The sequence below is a fragment of the Fundulus heteroclitus genome, chromosome 9 (genome assembly GCF_011125445.2).
Source record: "Fundulus heteroclitus isolate FHET01 chromosome 9, MU-UCD_Fhet_4.1, whole genome shotgun sequence".
NCBI lineage: Eukaryota > Metazoa > Chordata > Actinopteri > Cyprinodontiformes > Fundulidae > Fundulus > Fundulus heteroclitus.
This window is the reverse complement of record NC_046369.1, coordinates 18,379,347-18,396,784: the sequence shown is the minus strand read 5'-3', so window position 1 is coordinate 18,396,784 and position 17,438 is coordinate 18,379,347. Positions and strand designations below refer to the sequence as shown.

Here is a 17,438-nt window from a genome sequence, read left to right as displayed (position 1 = left end):
TCCATTTAAAATTACACAGGAGGCTGCGTAGAAAACTTTTAAACGCATCGAATTTCCTGACAACACCTGAAGGCAGCACTAGGGGCACGCCTATAAAGAAAACCGGAAGCTCTTATTCCTTGGATAAAAAGCGTTAGCTTGGCAGCTAATAAAGGCAACTGGGTTTGAGTGAACTTTTACACACTTATTTTGTGAATAATAAAGCCGTTTTAGACCGCAGTGATGCCGGGACCAGCCAACGTCGTTGCCATGAAGAAAGTTGTTCAACAGTTGCGCTTTGAAGCGGGCATAAACAGAGTTAAGGTAAGTTTTTAGTGTTCGCTAGGGCGTGTGTCCGTCTCGGTCATCTCCGCGCGTTTCTGTTTATCGAGATGGTCTGGCTGGTGGTGAAGTTTCGGGATCTCCGTTCGTTTAGCTGAAGCGGTTTATTAACGACGGCTCTGTTTCCGCCAGGTCTCCCAGGCCGCCGCGGACCTCCAGCAGTTTTGCCTCCAGAACGCCCAGCAGGACCCCCTGCTCACCGGCATGTCTTCCAGCAACAACCCGTTCAGACCGCAGAAAGTCTGCTCCTTCCTATAGTCCCGACAGGCCGGGCGACCGCGGTGAGTACCAGAAAACAACCTACTTTCTCTCCGTGATTAAGATCTATAGGGTCCTCCTGTCTTGACGATCCGGTGGAAATTGGCAGGGGTTTTATTTCATGGCAGCCAACAATGCTGCTGTTTGGCTTTTAGCAAAAACATCTTTTAAGCAAAGAAGACTGGCTTGTTTTATTGTTGAGTATTTTACATGAGTAGAAGCTGGCATCTTTTTTTATTTTTATTTTATGCCACATGTTCAAGACTTGTTATTTGAATTAGCAAAAATCTTTACTTATTTAAGTTTTTATTATGCTTATGAGATTATTTTTACTATTACGTTTATTTTATGTGCTGCACTTTGCAGCCACTTTGTTGTTAAAGTGTGTTTAAATGTGTTTATAGTGTTTAAATTAAGTCGAATTTGGCTCTAAGGAGGGCTAAGACAAATTGATCAGCAAGGTAGTTGGATGATTTTTTTTTAATTTTTTTAGCAAAACTATTTTATGTTAAATGATGAATGGGTTATTTAGCGAAGTTTACTTATAAATCACCTTTGAAAATAAACTTGTGTTGACCAAAACACAAAAAATAGCATTTTATTCACGTTAAGAATTTAAACATGATATAAACTAAATTAATATATTAAACTGAGGAAGGGGAAGAATAGTGAAAGCTTCTACTTGTACAAGATTAAAATGCAGTATAACTGTAGATATGTTTATTTTTTATTTTTTTAAATTGAGATTTAATAACAGAAGAGTTTGAGCTAATATACAGCGGTAGTTGTGACGAGGCTGAAGGAGAAAAACAAAAAGCTTGCCTCTGTCGGACAAAACACAGTGATATTTTGGTACATTAGCATAATTTTTAAGAGTTGTCGAAGCAAATGACAACTCGTGTGTCAAGGTTAAAAGTTTTGCCGTTTTTTAGATTCATGGACAGTTTTCCAGTTGCTAATCATTTAACAAATGAATATTATATGAAATGTTACAAACTAAACCCTTCTGTTGGGAAATCTTTTATTTTTACAATTATATTGTCTGTTTTGGAACAAAATACCCATAATTCATCCTGGCTTTATTCAGGAAAGTGGACCATTCCTGAATTTAGTCTACAGGCATGTCTCTGTCATCAATAGATTACCAAAAATATGCCATGTATTTATTTTTTGGGGTTTTGTTACAAAAAAAAGAAGCAAAATGTGGGACAATGCTCCTTTGTAGCACTTACTAAAATGGTGATTGAAAATGAAGTTTATCCTGCTAAAATCTGGGCATGTGGGCATGGTTTTGTTTTGTTCAGGAGGTTGTTTTACCGATATGTTGTTTCTTTAGGTTTTGGATGATGTGCCTTGTTGAGCTGTGCTGCAGGATCCTGCAAAATGGACTGGAATCGTCTCAGGAGTCTTTGGGAATTCGGGCCAGGAAACATAACTTGAGCCCTTGTTTGATGTTGTTTTTTTTTTTGTTTGTTTTAAACTTTAACCTCCTTTTTTAAAAATTAATTCACATTTTATTTCTTGGTGCATAAGAAATGCCTCAGCCTTCCTGCATAGAACTAACATATGTGCCTTCTGAAATGTAAATGTCTCATTCCTCAATAAAACTAAACTGTTTCCACATTGTGAAATTAGAGCTCCACGTTTTCGTTTTCTCTTGATATTTTAAGAACTTGTGTTTTTTACTCAAAAGCAACAACTGAACCCATTTACCCTTTAGTATAGTTTACTGGGTAAACCATGTACACATGGCGATGGAGGATTCGGGTGCATTCAGAAGTTGCAGGAAAAGCAGCTCGTGAGGACTGGAGCCGGGATTTACCGAGATTATATCCAGTTTTCCAAAACTAATTTATTAAAATATATCGGACTTATCCAGAGTGAGAAAAAGGAAACCGACGGTTATTTCTTCACAAAGACCCCTGGGTCTGTTTCTGCAGAACCATGAATCCAATCCACTTCCCTGAACGGTTGACTGTCGGTCTTCCCACACTGGAACCCTGAAGCTGTGGGACGCATTCCAATTCCCTGTTATGCTTCAGCTTTTAAAGAGAGGGAAAAAAACATTTCTCTAGAAATGCAAGTCCTGATGCTATCGCTGATTCAGCTGCCGGTTTCTAAATGCTTCTGTGCTGAAAGACATCACTGTTGAAATGCCTCAAGGGAATTTGCCAGGTTGTGACTTGTTTTAGTGATTTTTTTTTTTTTTGGGTTACTGTACAGTGACTAAGTTTAGTTTCATCTACATTTCCATCTATATTTTGCGGGCTGCCTTTTCTTCCACCAGGATATTTTCTTCCCAGTCATGCAGATAAACATCAGAACACCCTCAGTCTCGTTTACCTGTCCTGGTGGAGGCTCTGTATTTAAGATTTGCTTTTTCCCCGACATCTACATGCATAACTTGCAGTTTGATATCTTTGCTGTTAGTATTAACTGTAATAGTTCACTTTTGCAGAAACTGCATGTTTCAGGAACACGCTAAGCCTTGTAACGTGTTAGATGCTGAAATCTTTAGTGTTAGCGAGTCAAAATTGACCCATGATGAAACTTGGGCCCTAAAAAACTTACTGAATGTTTTCTTTATCCACTTAAATTTAATGCATTCAGATCAATGGAAATGTAGTTTTTGCCCCATTGACGTTTCATCTTAGAATGTACCGTTCAGTTACAATTTAAGCTGTTTCAATCCACAAATGCACTTATTGTGAAGATGAGTAAAATTATCTAGTTCTATCAGACTAATCGTAGTGCACCTGTACCATCCCCCAAAAAGTTTTGAACCAAAACAGTTTCATCAGCGGTCTTACGGCTCAAAATGGATCAGAATTTTTTTTTTCATGAAGCCAACTTTATATTTCTCTACATGGCTAGTGCAAACTCTAAATTTAAAGAACTGAACATTGAAAAACAATGCACAGGAATAGATTTACACATGTGGAGAGGAGGGTATCAGATTTAGGAGCGGGAGACGGATCTGGGCTTCATATGCGGTAATGGTGTTTCTGGTCATAGTCCTGAAGTAAGGGCAGATCCAAAGAAACAAAGCCCTCGATTTATTGGTCTGTCTTGAGCTTTATTCACATGGTGACAACCCAAAAAAACCAGATCCCAGACGACTGAAACAAGCTTACACAATAGGGTGGAGATAAGATGAGGAGCTCAGAGTAGAGCCGCTGCTTCGCCGCATCAAAAGCTGAGGTGGTTCACGCAAACAAAACATTTGTGGTTGTAGAGAGGCAAACATGTGCCATAGAATGACTTCCAGCTGTTAAGTTGATGCATGCAACAAGCCAGTATGCATTATGCTGCCGGCTCATAGTTTACCCAAAACAGCATAAGTAAGTTTTTATTAACAGACATTTAGAATTAACTAAATTAGTGAAAACTAATTCTGTTGTGTTAAAACTGCTGTTTCTGAGCATACACAAGGATCCTTGTTACAATAAAAATGTATTGTACTTTTGATATGACTAAGCATGAGAATGGGTCAAACTTAACCCAAAAAGGTTAAAAAGTTACCTTTTTTTTTTTTACTTTATAACACAGCGGTCAAATCCAGACACGTCTCTTCTATCATCTCTCACTATTCAACTCATTTCTGCAAAGTCTAAAAAGTCTCCTAATGATGACTGAAGTCAAACAGGAATACAATATTAAACGTTTATACATTAACTGGTTCCAGAGAACATGGCAGCGCCAGTTCATCACTAAGACCTGGATCTCTGTACAGCTACCACAGGTTTCCAAGACCCTGTGGAGAAAATTTGTGCAAGTCCACAAATGTTTGTTGGACCTCGAACCGCAATCGGCGAGATCTCAAAGCTGGAACTTCCGTCTGCAGGCATCCATCTCATGGCGCTGAAAGAGGAAGACATTTTCATTTTACAAATAAAAAAAATAAATTTAAATATTTGACATGTACTTCAGGCTGCACCAAATATTCATTCTAAACTACAGGAATAAATACTAATACCAGGTACTAAACAAGCGGACAGGCTCACCTTTAGCACCCATTCGTACTCTCCGTACTTCGAGTCGAACGTGCCCTTCTGTAGAGATCGCAGTTTCAGAGTGAACCGAGGTCCCAGCTCTTGAATACCAACTTTTTTCTCGTTCTTGAAGATGTACCTTATCAAAATACAGGAAATGTTTTATTCAACCTTCTTAAAAACATTAAAATGGCTGAATTTTGTTTAACCATGGCCCCATTTTTCCAGGGTACGCCAATGTTATCGATAGGTAAAAAGTTCGTACTTCGACCAAGACAGGATGGGAACGCCAGTAAAGGGAACACCTGCAAAGTCTAAAAACTTTTCTAAATGGTTTTTACCCATGTCTAACAGGAGAAGTGTCACTCTAAAGTTTTAAGGTGCGTTCACATTGAGCGACAGATTTGCCACACAGGCAATTGTAACGACGCAAAATGCACGATTTTGGCAACTGAAGCGAAGCTAGAGCGACACGACACCTGCGATGGATGCGAAGCGACAGTTGCTGGAGTTGAAAAGGCTGAACTATTGTGTCTTCTTGTCGAGCTGCGACAACCAATCAGGAACTAGATGTGGCTGTGACGTGAAGGACTGCGGCGGAGACGCAACAGCGTTCATTCAACATGGAAGACAAGCTGATAGTGGCGGTCTGCGGTCGGCCTGCTGTGTCAATGAACGGCGATAAATGTCAGGCGGGGGACAGTACGCAAAACTGGCGACATTGTGGCGCCAATGTGAATGCACCTTTAGGGGCAGTGAGCAGTTTGGCAGAAAATATTCTGAAGCTGTGGCCACATTTAGCAAACAGGTAAAAGTTTTGCCTTGATGGAGTACCTACTGCTGAGGAGGAACTAAAGCCAACAGAGTCTCTATTGCTTGACATTAAGATTGTATAAACAGACACACAGCAATTAGTTCTCACTGTCTGACATTAAATTAGACTTCATGTTTCCTGTTTTAGGCCCGTTTACTTCCAATTGCCTTTAAGCAATTAGGGAAAGTCCAGATGATGATGATGTCATAGCTTTGTAAGCTTCTGGTAGGTTAATACAAGACGTTACGATTTGTGGAATATTTACAAAAAAACAACAACATTCCTGTTGATGGAAGTGGGTGTGCGTGATGAAGCCTGAACGTTTACCTGTGGAATCTAAAAAAGATGAAGTCTCTCTGGTTGTGAAAGGTGGCGACCTGGCGACCCACAAACTGAGGGTTCTGTGGGAAGAGGGCAGCAAACAGACGACCGATGCTGTGTCCAAGGCGGGTGCTGAAGTTGTTGAGGATCACCTCTGGATAGTGTTCGGTTGGGTCTTTACCTCGTCTCTGAAAAGAGGAAACGGACGAGGATCAGCACTGAGGAACATCCATCTATGAGGGCGAGAGCTGTGGTGGATCTTTGAGTTTAGTCTCCCTGAGTTTACCTAAAACCTACAATACCAAATGGTATTCAATTTAGGGAAAGAGCGCCAAAAATGGAAGCTCAACGCAGCATGGTTTATACTTTCCCCTTACAGTTTCATACTTTGCCAGACTTCTATTTACAGAGTTTCCAGTCCTTTTTAGCCAGTCATTAAAGCCTAAAAAGAAAATATTACTTCTGTGGTCAGGCTTTAAACAACAAGCCTAAAATAACCCCAGAACATTGGATGGACAGACAGCAGAAAAAAAGCTTAATGGATCAATACTAGTTTTAGTCAAAGGGATAGATAAAGAAATGTGTTAAAACAAATATTTTCCACAAGTATCCAAACATGTAACCTAAACATCCAGTGTTAGCAAACCCGATGCAGCTTTGGGGTGACGATAATTCAGCTCTGTGCCAAAACAAAGCCTTTATAGAAGGATTGATTTACTTCACTTGCCTTCATCTCTTTACGTAGTCGAACACTGCTGACTTTGAAGTGCGCAGTTGGCCCGTCAGGAAGGTGACAGAGAACCAAACCGTCTTAAAATAACTATTAAGGACGCAGACATGAGAAAAATACAACAAAAAACCTTAATGTCAGTCTGCGTCGGTATTACTGTCTTATGTTGCTAATTATATTTATATACCGTATTCTTCGGACTATAACTCACTTTTTTTCCATAATGTGGCCGATCCTGCAACTTATATTTAGAATGGTAAATTATATTGACCAGTATGAACCATGTAGTAAATATTACCCTCTATAGCCACAAGAGGACCTGCTAGGCTTGTGAAAACTATCCTGCTCCTGTACTGCTTAAAAATTAATTGAAACATTACCTTATGGACAACAAAGTCTGAACACATGTTTGTATGTTGTTTTGATGTTTGAGTATACATTCAGACAGGGGGAGCGTTGCCTGGTGCAGCTTGAAAGGCCCAGACCCCATCAGAGCCCTGTTATTGGGCTGTCTGTGAAGCTAATAACAGCTAGCGCTAGCTTACAGGTCGGTTGTCCTGGCGTTTCATAACGTCCATCGTCGTACTGTTAGCTTAGCACGTGGCACTGTTACGCCCACGGTCTAATTTAGGCGCAAGTTTGATAACTTTCAGCATAACGGGCCTTAACGCTAAAATACGCTGGATAAAACCTCGCTCGTTGGCGTTGCTAATTTACCTCATTCATCCTCCCAGGTATGTTCCATGTTATTCAGCTGGTTGTGGATGCAGCGGTGTAATTTAAATTAGTTCACCAGATTAAATGTCAGTTTTTAGTCTTGGATTGTGTGAAATAAATGTCTAAATAAATGCCTATAGTACGGTGCCACGTATATATGTTTTTTTTCCTATTTATAACGCATTTTTTGACTGATGCAACATATTATTCCGGAGCGACTCATAGTCCGAAAAATACGGTAATTAGCTAATATTACTTCAAATTCAATCTGTCGTTTGAGCTTTTGTTACCTACAAAAACATATTACAAGGAGGACAAATTTGCAATATATTGTGCAGCCAGGTGAGTAACAGCGACAATTCAAGCAGGAACAAAAACTGAATAGATCTAAACAGATCTCGTGTCATCAGAAGAGCTTTATGAAGTCAGGATACTGGGCACTTGGCGATCCTCATTGATGACCATCATGTACGTGAAGTTCCTGGCAACACACTGAGGAATGATCCTCTTTAGGGCCAGTCCTCTTCTATAATAAACATGAGCGTTTGGGATGACAGTGGCCAGCTGCTCGCAAAACTTCATTGTTCTCTGCAAGACACAAATTACCCAAGTAGAGATGGTTTCACATTTATGGTATATGCGGAAAGGGGGGCTGTTTTCTTTATGCATCTATTAGGCAAAATAAATTTACAACCAACTTATAGTTTGGATTGAGCCAAAATTTAGGATATTTCCTACATTTAGAGATTTCTAAATAAACCCGTCTAAATTAAATACTAATTCTGTATTCTTCAACATTAATTTCAACATGCAACCTAAGAGCTGAAATCTCATCACATTATATAGCTTCTTGTATAAACATTACATACGAATTATTGAATCAGCAAATCATCCATGAAAAAAAAAAAAATCACATGATACTAAAACTAGCCACATTTTCTATTATTAAAACATGTCTTAAAACAAGTATAACTCTAATTTATGATGACAGCCGGCAGAGACTCACCCCTCTGGGTCTGTCTGATGTCGTGATGAGCACTTTGGGATTCGTTAGCCCGTTGAAATATGCTGAAAATTCATCTGTTCCCTCATCAAAAGCAACCTGAACATGAGCAAAGATGAATAAAACTTACAGTATATATATATATATATATATATATATATATATATATATATATATATATATATATATATATATATATCCTTGAGACAACACCAAAAAGCAAAACCCAAACCTCCTCATCCTCTGGATCAACTGTTGTCTCATCAAACACTCTCTGGTTTTCTATCGTTTTGGGGACCTCCTTTGGTGGCGCCTAAGTGACAGAATGAATGACAATAACTTATAATAGTCTTTCTTGGTCAAGAGACAGGATCATTAAAAGGCTGACAACAGAGTAGAAGGCGAAAAGACTAAAACACTCACCTTGTCACCCAACGCTTCCCTTTCTTTTCTCTTTTTTTTCCTCAATTGAAGTTTTTGCTAAAAGACATTAAAAAACAACAACAACAGACATGAGATTTTAAACATACTCCAGGACAAAAGTCGAGCTATTTTTCCCCAGATGGTGATAAGTGTGTTGACACTATGATCTCCACAGGGCGACTTTTAACTCTGCGCTAGGAGCTCATTGGGGTTCAGTTTGTTCCTGCAGGCTCTCTGATTACCTTCCTCTTCTCCTGCTTGAACTTCATGAACATGAGGTGTCTCCGCTGTTTGTTCTTGATCTCAGACACACTGAATGTGGGGGGAAACGTAGCCGCTGGCTCGGGCTTCTTCTCCACGGCGCTGCTCTCTTTTTCCACCTCCATGTTTTCAACCTTCGTCTTGGCTTTCGCCGACTTCTTGTTTTTCTTTTTCTTGCCTTTGCTGCTCTGATTCGTGGGAACTTCTGTAATATCCATCTTTTTCCAGCGTCACCTGTGTGTTTTGGGTTGTTACCTCACGTGTGCCCAGGCAGTCTTGTTGGACTCCGTTCACTTCCTGGTTCGGGAGGTGAACTGAGGAAGCCCAGCGATGAAAGTGTGCGACCTCTAGTGGCGGGGAGGGGTACTGTCTCTCACTCTCAGTGACGCCTGAAAACTGGCGGCTACATTTTAATGAAGCGTATTTGCACATGATAATTATGAGATAAAAAAATCACACTTTTGAATGTTAAATTCATAATTTTGAAGTTTAAAGTTATAATTGTAGATTTCGAAAATCACAATCAGCTCCGAAATTAGAATTTTAGATTTCAAGTCAAACTTTTGTCATTAAAAACCTAACTAATCGATGCAAACGCTCATAATAACTATTAAAGACTGATTGTTACCTATTATGTTACAATCTATTATTTAAGAGTGAATATCATGACTTTCTGGATACAGCTTTCCAACAATTGCTCACGGAATATCCCAAAACATGGGGTCCAATAGTTCCTTTTCTCTGCAGTAGATTGCACTAAATGTTATTTTTCCCTTACACACTCAATAGAGATGGGTTTCATTTAAAAGGCTCAATACATCAGTACTCTTAAAATTCTTAATTTGTATTTTATTAATATTTTTAATTAATTCATGTATTTATTTACTTATCACTTGCACCTGTCTTAAAAAAACAAGAATAAAGTTAGATAGTTGATTTTGAACACATATAATTAAAGGCAAACAATACAACCAATACAAAACAATACAACATTACAGAAAAAATATATTAAATACCCCCCACTCTCCCCAACCCTCTCTCTCAGTTCCAGTTTTGGCCTTGTCTGTGCAATATATCATGCAAGTATCTTATTGCTTGTTATATTGCTTGTGCTATGAAAACATAAATCCCCTTATTATCCATGTAAATATATTAATACACCATTCTTGGTGAACATGTATGATTACCTTGCCAATAATCCTCCAACTTACATCTCATAAAATTCACATCTTTCTTCTGTGTTTTAAACTTGAACAGTACTTCAGGCTCCCATTTATTCCGTCCCATATTTTGACACCACATATAGAAACACAAAAAAACCCTCCATACAATAGTTAAAATCTAAGTAATTTCACAGATATGTATGCAACACCGTGTGTGTTTGTTTCTCCGTTTGACACATTTTAGACAACATACACAAAGCTGGAGAGCAAATTTTTACAAAAGATTAGCAGGAGGACCAAAAACAATATACTCCAAACATGCCATGAAAATTCTCAGGTGTCACCCACATGGTTCATTTTAGCGCTTTTGTCGGCTTTAGAGTTCTCTTTTATGAACGTCAGAATGAGACCTCTTACATTGTTCATATTCTGAGATACTTTTTCTGAAAGCTTGTCCCACTCCTGCATCTTCAGTGCAGATTGCTCCTCCTCCTCTGCTCATCTGACTGACCTCCCTGTTCATATCAGCGATGCAGGCCATGCCACCGTCTGAGGTCACGCACCACTTAGAGTGATCCACAGTGTCACTGAAGGGACTCCTCCTCTCCAGCCGCACTTTCTTTACATTGTAGACACGATGAGCGAGCCCTGAGCTGCAGTTGGAGGGAAGAGGGCGTTTCATATTCCCCCAGCTCTTTACAAAGAGATCCTGAGACACGTGGTCTACTATAAGTCCAGAGTAAAGGTCTGGGATTTGGATATATGAAAAGCAGAAAAGTAACAGTTCATCGCAGATTTCAGACAATGTATTTTGTTTTTTTGGTTGTTGTTTTTTAAAACATATTTTTAAGACATTTTACACAGAATGTTATATTATTATTTTTTTTGCGTGCGGTGCCAATACTCACCATCTTTAAAGCGCGTGTATTTTGCAAAGCTGGTGAAACTGCGCCCTGCTGCAGAGTTCAGCCTCGTTATACGGAACCAGGGCTCTCTTTTTGGGTAGCAGCTTCTCTGTGCAACACACTGCAGCTCCTTATGAAAAGTTTTTGGGATTTCAGAGTCAAATGAATAGGCATGGATGTATTGTAGCTGCAGTCCTGAGGATTTAAATGGCATGTTTTGAAACATGTTAATACTTTTTGCATGATGTGCAACTCCATGAAGCTCCTCCAGGAGCTTACATATTTCTCCAAGCAATAGGTTGAAGAAATACTTACCTATTTCTTTAAACTGCTGGTAGGGAAATGTAACACAAAGAAATGTTTGGGCGTTTTCATTCCCACTGCTTGGCCAGATATCTCTACTGCGATATGTTGGAAATTTGGGTGTGCTGTGTGAAAGCCAAAGTCCAAAGTTGCGATCCAACATCACAACCCCTAAAAGAAATCAAATCAACATAATAACAAATCAATTCGACAGCCCACCTGGACGTTCTGTGCAATAAGATAGAAAATAATTCTTTCCAACCTTTACTGTGACCAAATGATGAAGAAACAGTAGAGTATGGAGGTGGAGGTTGGTCATTGTAGAGGATGTATCCAAACCTTTCACTCTGATAGTTACATAAGAATGAAGAAAAAAAAAATTAAACAAACAGCTCAAACTCTAAAAGCTTTGTCATTATGTTTATTATATATTTTTCTGATAAGTCACCTTTCTGACATAGAAATCGAGAAGAGGTTTCAGTGTGTTTGCTAGAAAGCCATTTTCACTGCTGATTTTCTCCTTGCTGAGTTTCCACCCACCAGTGCTCTCATCCATGTACAAATACGACAACCCACCATCCATCTTTTTGGGCAGCTTGTATACAATATACCTAATGGTGAGAATGGGAATCGATGATCATTTATTCAACTGAAGCTCAGCAGAGGTGAGAATATGGTCAGAAATCTTCACCAACCAGTCGACATCCTCTCCTTTGTCGTTCTTGCATTTCACATCTGAATAACAAGCTTTGAACAAGAGTCCGACACTGAGGAGGAATCCGATTAATGCCTGAAACAATCGAAAAAAACATGACTACAAAAAAAGGCAGTTCTCACAACATATTGCTAAGAACAAAGTGAAAACCTGTACTGTTTTGGTGTTGAAGCCTTTTGTCAGTAAACCTATGTTTACTTTTAGTACAGCTCAGTTCTTTAATGTCTCACACGGGGAAAATAATCTACACATATCAGTGTAATACCACAAAACCATTAAACATTCTACAATGTTCCAAATTGTGCCGTGCTTGCTCAAATTTGCTCAAATTTGATTAAGAGCCTTGATAGCGCTTAGGACAAAGGAATATTTGTAATGATTGCACCATCTGGATGGCAACCACTACTTTCGTCCTGAGGGAAGTAAAATAAATTCCTCTAGAAGAGGATGGGTCTCTGCTGGCTATGATGGTTTTGGCCTTTTTTTTACAATCTGTCTGATCCCAGGGGGCGCTGTTGAATACCAAATACTTTGCCTGCCATTTTGAAAAAAAATAAACAGTTCTTGTCTTTCAAGGACAGGTTGCCATACCAAGGAATAAATGTAAAAAAAAAAAAAAAAAAACTCAATAAAAGTTAGTTTCTAAAGTGATTACTAAAGTTTTAAGCTTTTCTAGAAAAATTAAATTTTTCTAGAAATTAAAGAGACAGGCATTGCATCCCACTTTTGGTTAAGATTTTATGTATAAGTTATTTGCAATCTGAGAGTCTCAAACCCGAGAGATTGATCTTTGGCCAAAAACAAACAAAACACCTAAAAACAGCTGGAGACACATTTACTAATCTCAAAAAGCCTGGGATATTCAGCTTTATGATGAAATGCTGCAGCTCATTGACAGTTTAGAGTTAAATAGTTATCTTCATCATGCCTCATCACTGAGGCTTCAAACAGGATGTTCTTAGAGGAAAGTTGCTTCTGAGCTTAGTGTGTTAGACGGTAAGTAAGTAAGGTTTATTGTGCCTTTCACAGACAAAAAACATCACAAAACGCTTAACAGAACAGCAGTTAAATATTAAAATCAGGCTCCAATAAAAAAAGATAAAGTAACACACAATAAAACACAATGAATATTTCAGGAGGAGCTATAATCAGAGTCTCAGTTTTTTTGTTTTTTAAGGGAAGAAACAAATCATAGATAAATGGTGTACAGCCTATCCAGCGGAAGAGGTCATATACAGTTGAATATCATCTGCTTAAAAGCGATGATAAACTTTATTAAAATATTAAATGATGCCAGCTCAGCTCAAGGAAGCGTGAGAACATTTTAGAAGACCTGCAGGGGTACCTGATCATAGGAGTCGTTGTCTTAAATGGGCCAAGGAGCATTTTATGATGTATGAAGAACAAGCTGGGCTCAGTGCTGCTCTCTGATGAAAATGGATTCACACTCAATAAAAAAGAGATGTCTAGAAATTGTTATACAACATCCGCTGTTGTACCCGACAAGTACTTAGAAGACTTGTTTTTTTTTTAAGTCTTTTTAGTCAATACACCTACATCTTGCGAATGGTATTTTGGCAAGCTGAATAACATCAGGGAAATAACATTGTGTCATCAGGGAAAGGCTCCCGGAGGCTGCGCTATCTGAAAAAGAGTGGCTTGCACTTTTTTCAGACTTGAATCCCAAAGGAAACCTATGGGATCAGAACATTTGACAGTAACTCTACATCCCAGGAACCTCAATGACCTGAGGAGAGTCACTCAAGAAAAGTGGAACACCATGCCTCAGTAAACAATAAGGTAGCAGTATCAGATGTCGGTGTCAACTTAGGAACACGTGTCAAGTTATTGAGATTCGTTTATATGTTTGATGGTAACTTTTTTTTCAATAAACTGTTTGAGATGAAGAATTTACCATTGCATTCTTCCAACTAATTGCCCAACGTTCATGATGTATCACAATAGCATGAAGTTTTTACATTTTTCCAAACTATGGAGAGTTGTATTTGAGATACCGTACAAAGAAGCCAGAGTTCATTGCAATTCATTCACATAGTTTTAATCTTTCTCCTGGGATTCTTAACATCATATATTAACCTTTTTTAACTGAAGATTTACATCCTTTTACATAATTACAGGTCCAGTTTTTTTCAGTTCACTCCGTGACCATGTACCGAGGAGAGTTTTTCTTCTCCAAAATATTAATCAATCAAACCAAAAATGTTTATAAATGATGAGGGGACGGATCAGTTTTGAGCACATCGCATTTTAAATTGGGTCTTTTGGTGAAACCTGTCACAAAAACAGAATGTGTTCCAATTTCTTTACCTGGACATATAAACATTACCAAAAATATACAGATTGACTAACATATTATGGCATTTTAGCACCAACAAGGCTATTCTAAGAGTGAATAACCGAAAACTTGGCATGTAACAGATGATAGACTGAACGCTCAACACAGTTCACAGGTCTTAGCTGTTTTTGTTCTCCATTTGTTAAATCTAAAAAGTTTGTCTCTGAAACCTTTTTCCAGGCTGTTAAATACTAGTGTGGTACAGTGTCTTACGAAATACATTGCTAGTGCTTAACTAGAAATTCAGTCAAACTATTTAGTGTTTCTGGTGATTCGTTTGTTTATACACCATTTCAATGAGTTGTTTTGCAGTCTTGTACAAATGTGCAAGACTGTCGCTTTTAATACCCAAGTATAGGTATAGAATATCTCTATTTTCTAATGAGTTGTGACAGTTCAGTCTTCCTAATAAAAACACTTCCTGGACCTGAGTGATGCAACACAACTACATTTAACAAGAACGAGTCACAGTTTAAACCCACAGTTTAAATCTACATTGAAATAAGACACCAAGGTTTACTATCTGTCCAGAATGGGACCAAAATATAGAACCAAAGCATAAATGTTAGACTACTTTCACTTTGTGAGCTTTCATTCATTCACAACACCGTACTTACAAAACACACAACAATATAAAGGAAACATTGCAAATATTTATATCCTTTATTCAAACAATCCTGTCTTTATGTTAAATAACAATGTTTGCTGAGTTTCAGATGACTAATTTTGGACACTTCTTTTTACATATTTGATCATTTAACTTACGTGCGCTGTCATCTTCACTTGCCTTTAAACTGGACTACCAACCTGTTTGACAAAGCTGCTGTGTCATATGTCAGTATCAAAAGGAAACTAACACCCACGCCTCTTTGTCGTGCTTCAACCGCTTCCTTGTTGCTCAAACTATCACTGTGAAAAAAGCTAAATATTGCAACCTGTAATTATTTGATGTGCCTGCTGTAAGTTGAGTGTCCACTATAATTTCTCACAGGGAGCAGTCATTGTGAAACTGAGCAGTTTTAAAAGTTTAAATTGCTCCACACCAGCCGACACTCCCATGATGTTTCAACAAACAAGAGTAGAAGTTGTAAATGCAAATCACACTAAGCACTCTTGAAACAATTCATACATGTTCATTCTGTACATCTCATGCTACAAAAAAGCACAATGGCACAATATGAAGATTATTTTTATTTATTCTATCACAACTATTAGCCCTAAACTAAAATGTTAACACTTTCATAGAGATAAAAAAAATAGTTGGCTGTATCAGGTATAAGTTCATATGGCATAAATTTATTTTAGGAAACAAAATCTCCAGCAAAACACATACACACGCATATACAATCCACCATTATTTACATAATTTCATTGTCAGTGGGTATTACTACTAAACTACCTTTTACAAGTCTGGCCACAAGGAGGCACTGTGTAATGCAAACAGTGGCATTTCTGTTGTCACCTCAAGTCAAGATGAAATAAATCCCCAAAATATGTTTAACTGGAACAGACTGGATGTTGATTCAGATACATAGTGCATTCAGTTTTTACACACTGGTTTGTACATCATTGTAAAAACGTATTTGCCCCTTACAGATTTATTCTGTTTTTGCTTTTTTTTTGTCACAGTTAATTGTTTCAGCACATCAAATAGATTTTTATATCAAAGAAGATAAATTGGGTTAATACCAAAAAGCACTTTTTAAAGTGGTGATTTCCTCTATTAAAGAAATCAACCTGGTCCTGTGTGAAAAAGTAAACTTAACTGCCAGTTGTGCGACACTTGGCGGCAACATCTGCAATCAAGAATTGATGAAAACTAACAATGTCTTTTACATCGCTGCATAGAGACTCATGCCACAGCATTTTAGTCAAATATAGGCTTTGACTAGGCCACAAGAAAATCTTCTTGCAGCTGTGCTTTAAATCATTGTCCTCAGGCAAGGACAAAGTTTACTGTTTTTAAATTTAGTAGCATGCCCCCTCAGCAGGATTCTTGAGGGGGCATGGGAGTTTGCCCAACCAGTCTACATGTGTTTTGTGGATCTGGAGAAGGCATTCGACCGTGTCCCCCGAGGGATCCTGTGGGGGGTACTCCGGGAGTATGGAGTACCGGACCCTTTAATAAGGGCTGTTAGGTCTCTGTACGACCGGTGTCAGAGTCTGGTCCGCATTGCCGGCAGTAAGTCGGACTCGTTTCCGGTGAGAGTTGGACTCCGCCAAGGTTGCCCTTTGTCACCGATTCTGTTCATAACTTTTATGGACAGAATTTCTAGGCGCAGCCAAGGTGTTGAGGGGATCCGTTTTGGTGGCCTTAGGATTGCGTCTCTGCTATTCGCGGATGACGTGGTCCTATTGGCCTTAACCAGGGCGTTATCTACAGCTCACTGGAGCGGTTCGCAGCCGAGTGCGAAGCGGCCGGGATGAAAATCAGTGCCTCCAAATCCGAGACCATGGTCTTGAACCGGAAAAGGGTAGAGTGCCTTCTCCGGGTTGGGGAGGATGTCCTGCCCCTAGTGGAGGAGTTCAAGTATCTTGGGGTCTTGTTCACGAATGAGGGGAGGATGGAGCGGGAGATCGACAGGCGGATTGGTGCAGCGTCTGCTGTGAAGCGGGCGCTGTACCGATCCGTTGTGGTGAAGAGAGAGCTGAGCCAAAAGGCGAAGCTCTCGATTTACCGGTCGATCTACGTTCCTACCCTCATCTATGGTCACGAGCTTTGGGTCGTGACCGAAAGAACGAGATCCCGGATACAAGCGGCTGAAATGAGTTTTCTCCGTAGTGTGTCTGGGCTCTCCCTTAGAGATAGGGTGAGGAGCTCAGTCATCCGGGGAGGACTCAGAGTAGAGCCGCTGCTCCTCCACGTCGAGAGGAGCCAGTTGAGGTGGCTCGGGCATCTGGTCAGGATGCCTCCTGGACGCCTCCCTGGTGAGGTGTTCCGGGCACGTCCCACCGGGAGGAGGCCCAGGGGAAGACCCAGGACACGCTGGAGGGACTATGTCTCCCGGCTGGCCTGGGAACGCCTTGGGATTCCTCCTGAGGAGCTGGCCCAAGTGGCCGGGGAGAGGGACGTCTGGGCCTCCCTACTGAAGCTGCTACCCCCGCGACCCGACCCCGGATAAGAGGAAGAAGACGGACGGACGGACGGACGGAAAT

General features: G+C 39.5%; 3 protein-coding genes across 3 annotated transcripts; 1 reads left to right on the top strand and 2 right to left on the bottom strand.

Annotated features, from left to right (window-relative positions):
* The first annotated feature begins 99 nt into the window (after positions 1–99).
* Positions 100–2,212, top strand: LOC105928621 (guanine nucleotide-binding protein G(I)/G(S)/G(O) subunit gamma-5). Its single transcript, XM_012865974.3, has 3 exons — positions 100–303; positions 454–602; positions 1,916–2,212. The coding sequence occupies exons 1-2, from the start codon at positions 223–225 to the stop codon at positions 577–579; spliced, it is 207 nt and encodes a 68-aa protein (XP_012721428.1). The 5' UTR covers positions 100–222; the 3' UTR covers positions 580–602; positions 1,916–2,212.
* A 1,422-nt stretch (positions 2,213–3,634) lies between these two features.
* rpf1 (ribosome production factor 1 homolog) lies at positions 3,635–9,150 on the bottom strand. Its single transcript, XM_012866068.3, has 9 exons — positions 8,822–9,150; positions 8,580–8,636; positions 8,389–8,469; positions 8,160–8,255; positions 7,588–7,741; positions 6,434–6,516; positions 5,713–5,894; positions 4,584–4,710; positions 3,635–4,440 (listed from the first exon to the last, which is right to left on the bottom strand). Exons 1-9 carry the CDS (start codon positions 9,056–9,058, stop codon positions 4,399–4,401), a joined length of 1,059 nt encoding a protein of 352 aa, XP_012721522.2. The 5' UTR covers positions 9,059–9,150; the 3' UTR covers positions 3,635–4,398.
* Positions 9,151–9,873: 723 nt separating this feature from the next.
* Positions 9,874–15,250, bottom strand: LOC105928623 (plancitoxin-1). The gene is made up of 7 exons (XM_012865976.3): positions 15,048–15,250; positions 11,907–12,001; positions 11,660–11,822; positions 11,474–11,558; positions 11,224–11,382; positions 10,912–11,103; positions 9,874–10,750 (listed from the first exon to the last, which is right to left on the bottom strand). Exons 1-7 carry the CDS (start codon positions 15,057–15,059, stop codon positions 10,380–10,382), a joined length of 1,077 nt encoding a protein of 358 aa, XP_012721430.2. The 5' UTR covers positions 15,060–15,250; the 3' UTR covers positions 9,874–10,379.
* Between the last annotated feature and the right edge of the window lie 2,188 nt (positions 15,251–17,438).

Excerpts from the sequence above, each read along its gene's own strand:
- LOC105928621 (XM_012865974.3), top strand. The coding sequence starts at position 223 with ATGCCGGGACCAGCCAACGTCGTTGCCATGAAGAAAGTTGTTCAACAG. Across the intron at positions 304-453 it reads CGGGCATAAACAGAGTTAAG|GTCTCCCAGGCCGCCGCGGA; the intron begins GTAAGTTTTTAG and ends TGTTTCCGCCAG.
- rpf1 (XM_012866068.3), bottom strand. The coding sequence starts at position 9,058 with ATGGATATTACAGAAGTTCCCACGAATCAGAGCAGCAAAGGCAAGAAA. Across the intron at positions 6,517-7,587 it reads TGAGGATCGCCAAGTGCCCA|ACGGTTTGGTTCTCTGTCAC; the intron begins GTATCCTGACTT and ends AGTTATTTTAAG. Across the intron at positions 4,441-4,583 it reads AGTACGAATGGGTGCTAAAG|CGCCATGAGATGGATGCCTG; the intron begins GTGAGCCTGTCC and ends TTCCTCTTTCAG.
- LOC105928623 (XM_012865976.3), bottom strand. Across the intron at positions 11,559-11,659 it reads TCGATTTCTATGTCAGAAAG|AGTGAAAGGTTTGGATACAT; the intron begins GTGACTTATCAG and ends TGTAACTATCAG. Across the intron at positions 10,751-10,911 it reads ATACACGCGCTTTAAAGATG|ACCTTTACTCTGGACTTATA; the intron begins GTGAGTATTGGC and ends TCCAAATCCCAG.